The sequence below is a fragment of the Loxodonta africana genome, chromosome 22, assembly GCF_030014295.1.
Source record: "Loxodonta africana isolate mLoxAfr1 chromosome 22, mLoxAfr1.hap2, whole genome shotgun sequence".
Lineage (NCBI taxonomy): Eukaryota > Metazoa > Chordata > Mammalia > Proboscidea > Elephantidae > Loxodonta > Loxodonta africana.
In genome coordinates this window covers 40,451,355-40,465,725 of record NC_087363.1, presented here as the reverse complement: position 1 = coordinate 40,465,725, position 14,371 = coordinate 40,451,355, and the positions used below count along the sequence as shown (strand labels likewise).

At 40.3% G+C, this 14,371-nt stretch overlaps 1 protein-coding gene across 2 annotated transcripts in view; it reads right to left on the bottom strand.

The window, feature by feature from the left end:
* Positions 1-14,371, bottom strand: part of VGLL4 (vestigial like family member 4) — a 163,616-nt gene that overhangs the window by 73,150 nt on the left and 76,095 nt on the right. Inside the window, exon 1 of one of the 2 annotated variants that reach the window (XM_003409753.4) lies at positions 8,038-8,558. The exons of the other annotated variant lie outside the window; for it this stretch is intronic. Within the exon in view, the coding sequence (XP_003409801.1) occupies positions 8,038-8,119 (82 nt within the window). The 5' untranslated portion in view covers positions 8,120-8,558. Of the gene's footprint in view, positions 1-8,037; positions 8,559-14,371 lie in introns of those variants that run through there. 2 annotated transcript variants of the gene reach the window in all.

The window sequence follows — 14,371 nt, the reverse complement described above, 5'->3', positions numbered from 1 at the left end:
TTTTTAAGTGTGTTGTATTTAGTATAGGACATCAAGAGCAATGTGTGACATCCCCGTTAGGTCTAAAACTTCACTGCCCTCCACTTAGTCTCCTACCTATATCATCCATCTCTTGCTATGAAACAGAAAAACGCTCCCCTCCTTGTCTCCAGAAATTGGTGGCAAATGCCCCCAATTTTGAACTCAGCAGAGCAGTGGCTAGAAAACTTTACACAGGTTTTATGCTGAGAGTGACTACAATTTTCCATTCCTTTTACCCTCTACAAGGGTCACTGTGAGTCGGAATTGACTCAACGGCAATGGGTTTGGTTTGGTTTTGGGTTTCAGTAGAACATAGAGCCTGCTTACAGCTACTATTACATATTCCTAAAAAAGCTCCCTAAATCACTCTCATGGGTGATTTCAAGCATTGGCAAAGAGATCGTAGCTGAAAGCAAGAAAAAAGTAAAAAAAAAAAAAAAAAAACAGTGGTTTTCTGCGGGGTCGGCTAATAGTTTTATCGGTTGCCCATCAGGGAAATACTAGTTCAAGAGGGCCTGCATGTTAAGAACGGGAGAAAATGGGTAAAGGAAAAAGCTGCTGGCATTGAAAGGCTTTTCATTAATTCCTGCCACTTTAATAGTGGTGCCACATGAGGGATGATGTGTTTCTTTTAAGAGGTGGGGGGGGTATAAATGGACTTTGGTTAATAATAATGTATCAATGTTCTGGTTAACAATAATGGATGGATATTGCCTCAACTGTAACAAATGTACCACAGGAAGGCAAGATGTTAATAATAGGAAGAACTGTGCAGGGGGAAGCTGGATATAAGGAAATTACTTTCTGAGCAACTTTTCTATAAACCTGAAACTGTTCTAAAACATAGTCTATTTTTACGAAGGGGGGAAACTTCCAGAAACTTGCGCTCATCACTCCCTCAAGCATTATCAGTGAGTAAGCACAGGCTCTGTCCAGCTGGATTACAGGCAGTGTAAACAACTTTGCTAAATTGCTTGGCAAAGTACATCTGCTTCGAGCACACTAAATTCTGGAGCTTGCGCTATCAAACTCGCATCCTAAGGTGCCACCATCTGCAAGAAGAAGTAGATTTAACAGGCAACTGTTTTCAGGCAAAGCAGATATAAAAATCAAGACGAATACATACGGAAGATTCCTTTTCATTCACAATTTCAGATGCTACACAATGCAGGCTACTGTCTTAGATCTTTGTTGCTAACAGCCCTCTCTGTACAATGTGGAATGTTGTTTGAATACTGGAGCAATTTAAGCTTTATCTGTGGATCCAAAAATCCCTAGATTAACATCCAAAGAAAACTGGCACTGTAACAAAGTTGATTTGTAACAAATCTCAGCCTTTAACGAAATTGGTTATTAATGCAGAACTAAAGTTGCTGTGCAGACACTAATTAAGCTATGCGTCTCCAAAAGTGTCCCCCATTTTCCACTCTGCAGAAGTTTTCTAACAATCTTCTCTTCTGGCATAGATGTTGATGGACTTTAACAGGTGGTGAAGAATGTGAATAAAATATTGACTACAAAAAAAAAAGTTCAAACCAAAGCACTGTCAGCTCTACTTAATACGCCCTGGAGGAACAGGTGAACGAGAAGGAAGGCTGGGACATCTGTGTATATTCCACAGCCAGAATACCCCAAATTCCAAGACTTTAAAAGACTTCATAAACAAGACATAAAAGAAGACACACAGGATAACTCCGATTATAAAGCTCTCAAAAAATCAGACAAGATGAAGCTAATTTGTTTAGAATTGTACCCAGGTAAAACCAGTTGCCACTGAGTCAATACTGACTCATGTATGTCAGAGGAGAAACGTGCTCCACAGGGTTTTTCAGTGGCTGATTCTGGGGAAGTAGATGGCCAGGCCTTTCTTCTGAAGTGCCTCTGGGCAGGCTCAAACTGCCAACCCTTCGCTTAGCAGACAGCCCATTAACTGTCTGCACCACCCAGGGACTCCCCACACAGTAAGGTATAAAGTTACAACTGTGATGACCTCATGGAGCTGGGAGGAATTCTGACAGGGGAAGAACACTTGGTTATTATTTCTTGACCTGGAAGTGATTACAAAGTCCTTCATTTTTTGACTATAAACTATATATGTGTTCTATGCACTTTTCTGTATGAATGGCATATTTCATAATAAAAACGTTAAGAGAGAGAGGCTTAATACATTTCCTCAGCAGAGGTAAGGCATTCCACAAATATCTAAGAAACTGGATACAAAGGACACCACTGAGTTTTCCTTGATTACTTACTAAATATATTTCCCTCTGTTAATGTTTACAGACTTCTTTACAAACAAAAGGGTGAAATGTTAAGAGTTTGGAAACATCACATAAAATAGCAACAAAGAAATCTTTAAGAATAGATTTTCTATTTTATCTAGAGGAAAATAAACATTCTTTCAACTAGCAGTGATTCCCATTGCTAAGATTAAAACATTCTATATACAATACCCTGAAATTAAAACAATCTACAAAATTTTTACAAATGCAGAAAAGGAGGCAAGAGTGCAAAACAAAGTGATGGAAATAATTCTTTAGAACTTAGCTGAACATGACATTCAAGAAGGGAAAAAAAGAATAAATGGAGTAAGTAAAATCATTTTTGGAATCTTTTTTCAAATTAAGCATCCATGGTTGGGTTTTTTTTTTTTTTTTTTGAGTGGTGGGGGACTGATGGATGAATTCATTAAAAAAAATAACAGAGAAGGGAACTATTTTGTACTACAAACTTATACTATAAGAGTTACAGTGAGCTAAATATTCAATACATAAAAAAAATATTCAATACATAAGTAACACTAAACACACAGTCACTGAATAACACGGAGATAAAACAGATATTAGCAAGAAACACTCCCTGGGAAGACAGTTTTTACATAGATGCAGAAGTGCTAAGTCTGGATCTAATTTCTTCAGGACAAAATCCGGTTTTCTCCAACAACCTCACGCTAGCGGACTAAACTGTACTGAGAGGTTTTGGATCTTCTCACAAGCCGAGGGGGATTTCTTTATGTCTTATGGCATTTTTTTTTTAAAATCGTCCTTACAGCAACAAATGCAAACACCCCAAGAATACGGCAACACCAGGCCACCAGGCGACACAGACAAAAGGGCAGGGTAGGGGGAAGGAAGGCAGATCTGCCATGTGTGGGCTCCAAGAGCTAAACAGCTGAGGGAAATAATCCTTGGAGGAGGGGCAGAGAAACAGGGCTGGGGTGCGGGAAGGAAGGAGGGTATAATCACACTTTCCCTCACAACCTGTAATTAGAAGAAATACAAACGGGTCAGACCTCTTGGGTTCACCTGGGCTTGATTTATTAGATGCAGCTCCTCCCCGTTTCTCTCCTCGGCCCTCTCTCCCGCCTCCTTCCTACCAGTAAAAAGCTGAAGTAAAACGAAAAGCCACGACGAAGTAGTTAGATGTCCCACCTCGGAATATGCCCGCGGATTAACAGCGCGTCACCGGTTCTCAGGGCTGGGGACTCGAGGCTGGTACAAAATGGCTCTGCTCGTGGCCTTTTCACCTTAACAGCACCCGACGCTGTCCCTTTCGACGTTTCTTGATGCCTCTGAGCTCGTTAGACAAAGAACAATGAGACCAGGACTCCATTCTACTGGTGGTGGTTAGCCTGGCAGAAAACAAGAGGTCCATCCCCCAGCCTCACTCCTGTCCCTCGCAGGGCCTCAACGACTCTAATGTGTGCGTTTTTTCAATTCCAGAATCTTAATTTAAATGTGGCCTGATCATGTTCTTTTGCGGTAGAAAAATTTACTTGGAACTCAGGTTTCTCTTAAGCCTTGAGACTATCAACATATGCAAGTTCTTACTTTCTCCCAATATAAATCACACTATTAAATTAAAAGGGGGAGAATTCTTCTACCAAATTATACACTAATGGCTCTTAACCCCTAATTAAGGTATCACAAACAGCAACTTAAACCCACAGCCAACCATGAGTACATTTACTGTTGTTATTAGGTGTCAAGTCAATTTTCAACTCATAGCAACCCCGGGTCACAGAGTAGAACTGCTCCATAGGGTTATCTAGGCTGTCATCTTTGCTGGAGCCGATGGTCAGGTCTTTCTCCCATGGAACCAAAGGCTGGGTTCAAACCTCCAACCTTTCAGGCAGCAGCCAAGCACTTAACCACTGAGCCACCAGGGCTCCCGACATTTATCAGTATGTAACTTTTCAAGTAATCAGGTAAATAGAACCAACTGCCAACTTGAGAAAAGTCAGTGGTCTAACCTTCGCCCTGTTTCCTTGGGGATTCACTCTTAACTGGGATCTACGCAGGCCCTTCTCCTCTGCACAATCAGAAAAAAATAAAGCAAACCTACGCGGCAGAGCAGCAGAGAGAGGTAACTCCTGTGAGGCTGGTCACCTAGGCCTGTTGGTCCTCAGTCTGTTCTGAACGTCACAACAGCCTCAGAACATAGACCAACTGGCTTCAGGGGAACAGAGACTCCGGGCAGACTTGACTGTGCATTGCAATCGAGGATGTCATCCCTATGCTGTGAGGGCACCCGAGATACTGCATGGTGCCTGACATACAGGAGCTCAGAATGAGTTAGGGAGACAAGACATAAAGTATTTCAGAGAACTAGTCTGGGACAGCAGAATCATGGCATAGTCAAAACCACTGGGCTCTAACCTCAGTTCAATTCCGCACAGTTTCTGAACGTGCTTAGACAAGGCAATTTCTCTCTCTGGACCTCAATTTCCTTGGCAAAAACATGGCAAATGTATCAGATGATGTCTAAGGCCTGTTACAGGAGTGTTTGGGTGGTTAACAGCAAATGGTTAATAGCAAAAGGTTGGCAGTTCGAGTTCGAGTCCGCCCAGGGGCACCACAGAAGAAAGGCCTGGTGATTTATTTTTGAAAAATCAGGCACTGAAAGCCCTGTGGAGCACAATTCTACTCTAACACATGGGGTCGCCGTGAATCAGAACGGACTTGACGGCAACTGGTTTTAAGGCCTCCTATTTTTTTTTATAGCTCTACGATAATTAGATAATCAGTGTGTACAGGACAGTACATAATTAAGCGCTAAATTATCAGTTGCATCCATAGCTGCCAATTGAGAGATTTCACTGACGCTTTCTGAGTCGCCACTCATCCCAAACTACCCCCTAGGAGCCTACTCAGGCACTGTGCTGGGACTTGGGGCACCGGGAGAAGCAGACAGAGCGCCCTGCCTTCCTGAGGCTTACAGCCTAGTCGCGGAGTATTCCCAGGAGTTCAGAGGGAACAGTGAGGGCAGGATTGGTCTAGGACCTCTTCATGGAGATGGAGGCAAAACTGGGCTTCAGGTGGGTATAAGTGGAACATTGGGAAGATAAGGAGCAATGAGCTGGTTAGGACTGTCATCATAAACCCTGAGGTTTTGGAACGGATGGATTAACACAAGCACAGTCTGCTTATTTGCTGATCATTAGTGAAGGCACTTAGCTTCCAGGAGTTAGCCAGACTTGGACTCCTCCAGACCTTGCCCCATCTTCTCACACTCCTCCCCCAGCACTACAACCCTAAAACCTACTATTTGTGGTTATTTTTTCCCTCTTTATTCTCTTCTTAATTATACTTGTAGACAACTATGGTGAAAGGCAGGTGCCAAAAGGCAGTTACTAAGTGGGGAGGATCCATACCTAAATCACTCAGAGTCCACTCTAAAGCGGCATTTCCAGGAAGGCCTTGCATGCTACATGAGAACTGACTAAAAACCTATTTGAATACAAGTTGCTAGAAAAGCTGACGAAAAATAGTGCAAGCACGTGTACTCTGCAGACAGAGCTGTGTCTAAGACAACAAAGCACTATGGTATAATTACCAAGGTAATTCGGTAAGAATAATCAAAACCTTCATTCTTAACACAATAATTCAGAAAATTAATTCGCCTTTTAGTCTGAAGAGATGTGGAACCTATCTCTGCTAATGATGAGATCAAATGTTGCCTACCAATTACACATTCCATTTTCCAAATAACTTCCCTGGAATGCTGGTGAGCTGATAGGTTTAATACGAATATTCTTGAAGTGTTGGATTTAAAGGAACAAACACTGTGTAAACTCTTCTGACAAAAAATCCCCGTATAAGATGCATGCCCATCTTCAAAACACCTTTTTTGGGCTCAGAGCAGATGTGTGCAGAGTTTACACTGGGAAAACCACTAGGACATAAACAACTCACTATAAACACCACTCACACTTTGCTATGCTTTTCTTTTCCTGTGTATTTACTCTGGTGTTAAAATAATGTTAACTCTCATAATAAGGAAAATAACAGCAGATGTTTAAACCAAACACGCTATAGTATATTATTCCAAATATCTACTCCACTTCCAAAATCGAAGTTTTTCCTCCCAAACAGGCAGAAAGGCGAGGAGAACAGTACTCTCGTGTGTATTACACAGTCACACACAGTACACAACGATAAATCAACGCAGGCAAACTTGCCAGAAGCTCTTCCTCACCACCACCAGTTGGAGACATAAAAAATTAATCTGGTATCAATTTCCTAACAATCCCTATATTCCTCTCTGAGGCTGACATTATGTTTTGTTTTTTAAATACTATATTACTAATGCCTGAAGTGTTTTTAGCTTCTTGTTCACTGAAAAAGTTTGTTTTTAAGTTTTTCAAATCGTATGTGTTAATTTCACAGGAAATGTGCTCAGGCACTTGCTGCTTGTATCGTTCTCTAGGCCTGAGTGAGTTCAGAAAGCCAGATGATACCTAAAACCCACGGATTCAAAGAAAGCAAGTCACCTCCATTCTCCTAACTGAAAGGAGTACAAAAAAATACCATTTTTTTTAGACCTTAAATATCCTTATCATAGAGTTAAATAAAAACAGCATGAATGAGGTTTTTTTTTTTTTTTCCCTCCACTGAGAGGGGGAAAAAAACAAGTTTTCACTGGTCAGGAAAGCAGGCCTGAAATTTTTACATGAAAAATGCCAGTGAATCAAGTTCACCCTCCCAAGTTTCTTCCCTGTTTTTCAAGAGAAATGCTCCGTTTACTGTAGGAGAAAGCATGGAAACTGCTCCTGGTGAATCAGATTACAACAAAAAACACTCCCCCAGCCAAGCTGACCTCTCCCCGGGAGCCTCCTGTCCGGTCAAACCCAGGCCATTACCACTTTTTCAAAACGCACGTAGGTGGGGTTCCACAAGATCAAGAAATCGCTTTTTCCCTTCTTCCCACCACCAGAGACAGCTTGAAACACTACGAGGCAGTGAGAAAACACCTCATGGTTCGTGGGAGATTTAAGAAACAATGAGAATTCAGAGTCCACCCCCCCTTTTTTTTTCTTTAATTTAGCCTTCTGGCCGGGGGTGTTGTGTAATTATTTCCACAGGGGACTCGAGTGTGGAGGGACCATCCCTCAATGTCAGAACTCTCTCAGAGCGGTACAGGAAATGGCAAGTCAAACAAAGGGCGAGTCTGTGCTCTGTAACTCCGCTGCCCTTCCAGTCCCCAAACGGAATACGAATATTCTTCATTGTTGGGGACAATCGCTCTGCCTACAACAAAAAACTCCCTGTAACTTTTTGTTCTCCTCGACACGAGAACTCCGAGCGTTGGGTGGAAGACAACACCCACACCGGACGTGGTGGTATGTTTGAGTATCCGAGCCCCCCCAAAACAACACGTTTAACTTTTACTTGGGCCCTAGAACTTCTTCCTTTCCAGAAAATACCACCGGAAATCAAAAAGAAAGAAACGTTCAAGAGCGAAACATTGGAAAGAGTTAAGAAGTGGCAAGTAAAGCAAACTTTTCCACCAGTTTAGAGTTCACCGCGCCCACCCAGGCCCCTCCACCGTCATCGCTGAGTCTGTGATACCAACAACAAACTTGCCGTGGAAGAATAAATAGCGAACGCTTGCCTTTCAGACACCCTAAAGTCCCAAGAAAAAAAGCACAAAACGCCCAGAATGCGGTCCGATCACTCCACAGGAGGGAGTGGCCTTTACCAAAGTAAGAGCAATTTCTAGGACGGGAAGACCTACCTTCGTAGCACAGAATGCCGATATTGTTATTCATCTTGTCCAAGTACTGGTAGTTCAACAGGTCCATCTTCATAAACAGCATTTATTGGGCTAGCAAAGAAAACCAGCTCTTTGCTTTCGCCCCCAAACAGTGAGTTTCAAGGGGAAAAAAAAAAAAAAAAATCAATGATTGCTGAGTAGCTCCTGGCTCCTCTCTTAACTTCACAAAGACAGAGGCCCGACCTCAGATGATCAAAACAACGTGAGTAAAAGGAAAAAGGAACACACACACAAAACCTAACACACAAAACCCTTCCAGGGTTTCTTTGTAGGCGGTATACGTATTGTATCCTCGATGGAGCATGAAAAAAAAAAGTAGTTTCAGAAGTCTTTGCAAGTCTTGCTTCGGAATAAAAAAAGGGCAAAGGAGGCAAACATGAAGCACATTTCCTAGGACAAAGACACGCTAGCGTCCCTCACAGCCCGCTGCAAGTCCGCTGCGCTGACATGCTGGCTATGCGAGGTATGACTCCTATGTAAACCAGCTTCCTCTTCCCCGCAGCAGGGGCGCGCAGGCGCACTGGGCCTCGCCGCGCTGCAAATGTCAGGGCTCGTTTCTGCACAGGAAAAAAAAGTCTGCACAAGATCAGCCCCTAAGTGCCTGGAGTGTTGGAAAGAAAGAGGAAGGAGGTGAGGGGTCTGCACAGAAGAGGCCCTCGCCGCCCCTCTGCCACTGTACAGCCTGGGAGGAAAAGAGAAAACCAATCAAGCTTCTTGTTTTCAGGAGCTGAGGAAAAAGTTTTATAAAAAAAAAAAAAAACCCATCATGGAAGCAAACTTCCATGGAATTTGAATTTTTAACTTCTGTGTAACTTCACTCAGAGTTTTGCCGTGCTGTGTATCTGTGCATAAACATATGTGTGTATATCTTCTTTTTCTTTTTAAAATTGTTTTATGATGGCCACTTACATTTTAACTGTATATTTAAATTTTTGAGGTTACTGTTTCATACGACTTTTCTTTTATAATCCCCAAAACAGCGCAGATGGACGGGGCAGTGAAACTGCAGAGGAAACTGAGGTTCAAAGGGATTAAATGACTGACCCATGGCTCCAAAAACAGAAGGTAGAACTACTTTTAGTGTTATTTTTTTTTTCTTCCTAACATTATAACCTTCTATAAAACAAAGGAAGGCAGGGCAGGTGAAAGAGAGAGTATTATTACCTCCTATAAAACAAAGGAAGGCAGGGCAGGTGAAAGAGAGTATTATTATGTATGATATATATATACTGGAGACCTGGTGCTGCAGTGGTTAAGAGCTCGGCTGCCAACCAAAAGGCCAGCAGTTTGACTCTACCAGGCCCTCCTGGGAAACCCTATGGGTCAGTCTATTATGTCCTATAGGGTCACTATGAGTCAGAATCAACCCAACAAAAGGTTTGGTTTTTTATTATATATACTAGTATGCAATATGTTCAGAAATCTTTAGAACTCATTAGTATATCCCATAGGGGAGAAAGTCAACTGCTGAAAATTCTGTATTTACATAACCAACAGGGAATAGGTGTGAGAAAGGCATTACTCTATCATACAGACAATGGAATAGTGGTTCTCAAGCTAGGCGGTACACTTAGAATCAGTCACTATCGATTTGACTCTGACTCATGGGGAACCTATGCATGTAAAAGTGGAACTGTGCTCCACAGGGTTTTCAGTGACTGATTTTGGAAAGCAGATCACCAGGCCTTTCTTCCAAAGTACCTCTGGGTGGACTTGAACCTCCAATCTATGGGTGTGTAGCCTAGTGTGTTAACTGTTCACACCACCCAAGGACTCTGTTGGAACAAGAGGCACCTTTTTAAAATCCTGATTCTGAAGTTAAATCCCAGACTGATGTGAAGGGGTGGGGCCTGGCATCAGTATTTTTTATAAAGAGGCCCAGGCAACTCTAGTTTGAGTGGGGAGACAAGCCTTAAGATACTTCATCTTATACACTTATTTTGAGGAGTCTTTAAAAAAATGTGTGATTTAACTACATGATTCAAACAATACAGTTGTAAAGATCTGAGTAAAATGTTTAATAACTTCCCTCTAACAACTCGGCATCTCTTACAACACTGGTTCTCATCCTGGGAATGGGAATCATTTGTGTGGACACGTCCTACAGGCACACCCTGACGGGTGTTTAAAATGGTCTGTCATAAAACTCCCAGCCTCTAGCCACCTCCTACCCACTATCAGGGACGCCCGGCATGGCGCTACTCAAGTGTGGTCCGTGGAGGAGTTCAAGAACTTTTTGTTACTTAGCAGGCAAGATTAGATACAGAAACTGAGAGTAAACATTGAGAAACTTTTATAGCAAGTTGACAGAGAAGTTTATATCTCTTAAATCTTTTTTAATTATGTCCACAATGTTGTGCAACCTTCATCACTACCTATTTCCAAAATTTTTCATTGCCTCAAAGAAAAATTCAGTATCCATTAAGCAGTAACTTCATTGCTCCCTCCCTCTAGTCCCTGGTAACCACTAATCAATCACCTTTCTGCCTCTATGCATTTGCCTGTCCTAGATATTACATGAGTGGAATCATACAATATTTGTTCTTTTGTGTCTGACTTATTTCAGTTGGCATAATGGCACTGGAGTTTCATCCATGTATTTCACTCCTTTTCATGGCTGAATAATATTTCCTTGCATGAATGAATATACCACATTTTATTTATCCATTCATCTGTTGATGGACACTGGATTGTTTCTACTTTTTGGCTATTGTGAATAATGCTGCTATGAACACTGACGTACAGGGATCTGTTTGAATCCCTGCTTTAAATTCTCCTGGGTACATACCTAGGAGTGTTACTGCTGGCTCATATGATAACTCTATGTTAAATTTTTTTAGAACCACCAAACTTTTCCACAGGCTGTACCATTTTACATCTCCATATCCTCACCAAAACTTATTTTCTTTTTTTTTTTAATTTAGCCATCCTAGTGGGTGTGAAGTGGTGTCTGTGATGTGGAAGTAATGTCACCAGTATTTCAAATACCTGCAGTGTCACCCATGGTGGGCAGGTTTCAGCAAAGCTTCCAGACTAAGACAAACTAGAAAGAAAGGCCTGGTGATCTACTTCCAAAAACTAGCCAATGAAAACTCTATGGGTCACAAGAGAATATTATCTACTAGAGTGTTGGAAGACGAGCCCTCCCAAGTTGTAAGGCACTCAAAATACACAGTGGCTGCAACGATCAACTTGAACATACCAGTGATGATGAAGATGGCGCAGGACCAGGCAACATTTCGTCCTGTTTTACATGGGATTGCCATGAGTTGGGGCTGACTCAATGGCAGCTAACAACAATGATGATAACTAATGACACCGAGCACCTTTTCATGTTCTTATTGGTCGTTTGTATTTTATTTCTCTTCCCATTGCCATCGAGTCAATTCCAACTCACAGTGACCCTATAGAACAGAGTAGAACTGCCGCATAGGGTTTCCAAGGAGCAGCTGGTAGATCTGAACTGCCATCCTCATCTATGCTATCACTTTACCAAAGCATGCTTCTATTTTAACCAAGCCTAGGGTTTAAGAGTGAGGACCATGCATTTTTCACCTCTTCAAGGTCAGCATTTGGGGTAGCATAAGCGTAACACATGGTAGCCCAGCAGTGAATAACTTGTTCGATAAAATCAGTAACACCTAAAGGCATTCTTCATTTCCCTTCTCCCTATTCTCAGGACACATGAGATTATCTAATTTGGTGTTTATCTGTCAATATCTCTTGAAAAGCACAAATTCACACTTTTATATGCTCATTTTGATGCTGATCCCACTCTAAGTTGCAATCAATTCATTCATTTAAGAAGATCTAAATACTGGAAAGAGTTCATTCTTCTCAAATTCATTCATAGGTTAATATATTTTAAATTAAAGAAACAATGGGATTGTTTTCAAAGGAAATTGAAAAAGGTGGTTCTAAATTTTATATGCAAAAATCAGGTAGGAAGAGCTAATTTTTTTTTTTTAAGCATTAAGGAATTTGATCTATCAGATATTTAAAACATAAAGCAAAGGACCCTTAAAAGGGTGATATTGGGTGCAGAATAAAACTCGTTGCCTTTGCACTGACTCCAACCCCATGTGTGTCAGAGTAGAACTGTGCTGCACAGGGTTTTCAACGGCTGAGTTGTCAGATCACCAGGCCCTTCTTCTGAGGAGCCTCTGGGTAGACTCAAACGGCCAACCTTTCAGCTACCAGCCGAGCACATTAGCCATTTGCGCCACCCAGGTACAGAATAGGTGGCACTAAGCAGATCTCACCATATGTAAGAATTAAAAATCCAGACCAGCGGGGAAGAAGTGGATTACAAAAGCCATATTAACTGGGAAAACAGACTACGTGGAGGAGAATCCAAACAAAGCCTCCCCTGACACTGAAACACCAAAATAAATTCTAAATGCTTCCAAGAGATACTTTAAAAACTTAAACTACAGATTGAGACTAGGAAACCATTTTCTAAGGCAGAAAAAAATTTTTTTTTTTTTTTAGTAAAAGAAAGAAGTCACAGAAGAAAATATTGAAGAATTTGGCTGAATACACAAATTCTGTTTTTTGTACATCAAAAAAATGCTAAAACCAAGTTGAGAGGTAAAACACAAAACAGAATGATACATTTGTAACATAGATCGTTGTAGATGAAGGACTAATGTTCTTGGTATATAGAAAGCATTTAAAAATAGGAAAAAAAAAGAAAGAAAAAGGAACATACAATCTAAGTATTTTTTTAAATGCACAAAGACCATGAAAAAGAAACAAATGGCCAATATACTCAGGAAAAGCTGTTCAACCTCATTAATAATCAAATAAATATGATTTTTTAAAAGTGATTTTCAATTGTACATGTTAAAAACATTGGGTTGGCAAATGTTATATATATTTTTAAACAATAAAAAGATTCCTTTAAAATTTTTTTAAAAATTAAGTGATTTTTCTATCTTTCAAATTAACAGAAAGAAAAGACTTTTTCAATCTTCTTTAATGCTGGCGAGGCGGGATGCCAATGGAATTTTGTTCACTGTATATGCCCTTTCTAGAGTCTGGCATACTCATCAAACTATCCGTATTGTTTAAAACATTCATGCCCTTTTCCTTGGATTGGACTCTACAGCCAGAACTGTCTTATGGAAATAGTAAGACTTAGTCAAAAGAGTTACATAAAAATGCTTATTCTACTGCTAGTTATAACAATGAAAACCTAAAACGCAAAAATAAGGGAATGAATTAAAACTGTGACACAACAATGACAAAATATTATATAGCCCATTACGATGGCTTAAAAAATATATAATGATACAACGAAATAGTATATGTACTCTATGATAATAGTACTACCTACATGAACTGAAAACAAGTAAATAGGATATAAAACCAATACATAGATTATACACCAATTTTGCTTACAATTTATGAATATGTACACGTATACAGAAAACAAGTATACACACATTAAAGAGACTGGAAAATATACCAAATTGTGGACATTTCTGGATAATGGGTAATGTTTATATTTTTCTGTATTTCCAACTTACCTACCAACAGTATATTCTTTATATAGTCAAGGTGGGGGGGTGGTTGCAAGGAGCTTCCCATTTTTTAAAAATCAGGCACATAGTGAGATAATATGTTCTGGAAGGTTATAAGCACTGGATTGTACACATCTTATTTTTAAACACCATAGTATCTCCTTTTGGTTTCGGTTTAAGAACTAAAGATAATAAAATTCAAAACACCATTTTGACCTTTAAAAAAGATTCAGAGATGGTTAAGATGAGGTATCTGTCCTAAACAACAAAGTCTACAGAGAGAACTATCTTAAACTTTCTGAGCATGTAGATATGTATGTATGTGCTTTCTGTGTTCTATTGTTTACTAATTATTTCCTGTATTAGTGTCAGTTCCCTAACTAAATGGGAAGCTTCTAGAGGGATGGAAAACTAAGCCTCAGTTCTTAATCCAAAGCTCCCCCCACAGCACACAATAGGTGCTCAATAAATGTTAATCACGGCTGGGTCTCAGCATCTTTGTGTAATAAAAAAAATAGAGATGGCAAAAAGATGTGAAAGTCCAGGCTAATAATCACTGGATGAAATTTGTCTGTTGGCTAGAGGGTTGGCTACCAGTTTAGAATCAAAATTCCAAAACAGCAAGCTGCTTAATAAAAGACATGATCAAAATCACTCCGCAGACATTTATTTAAATAGAAAATACTTCCATGCAAGCACTTACAGGGAAGGGAAAATATTAATGTTTAGCCTAACAATAATCCTTTCAAAAACACTGGGAAATATAAATA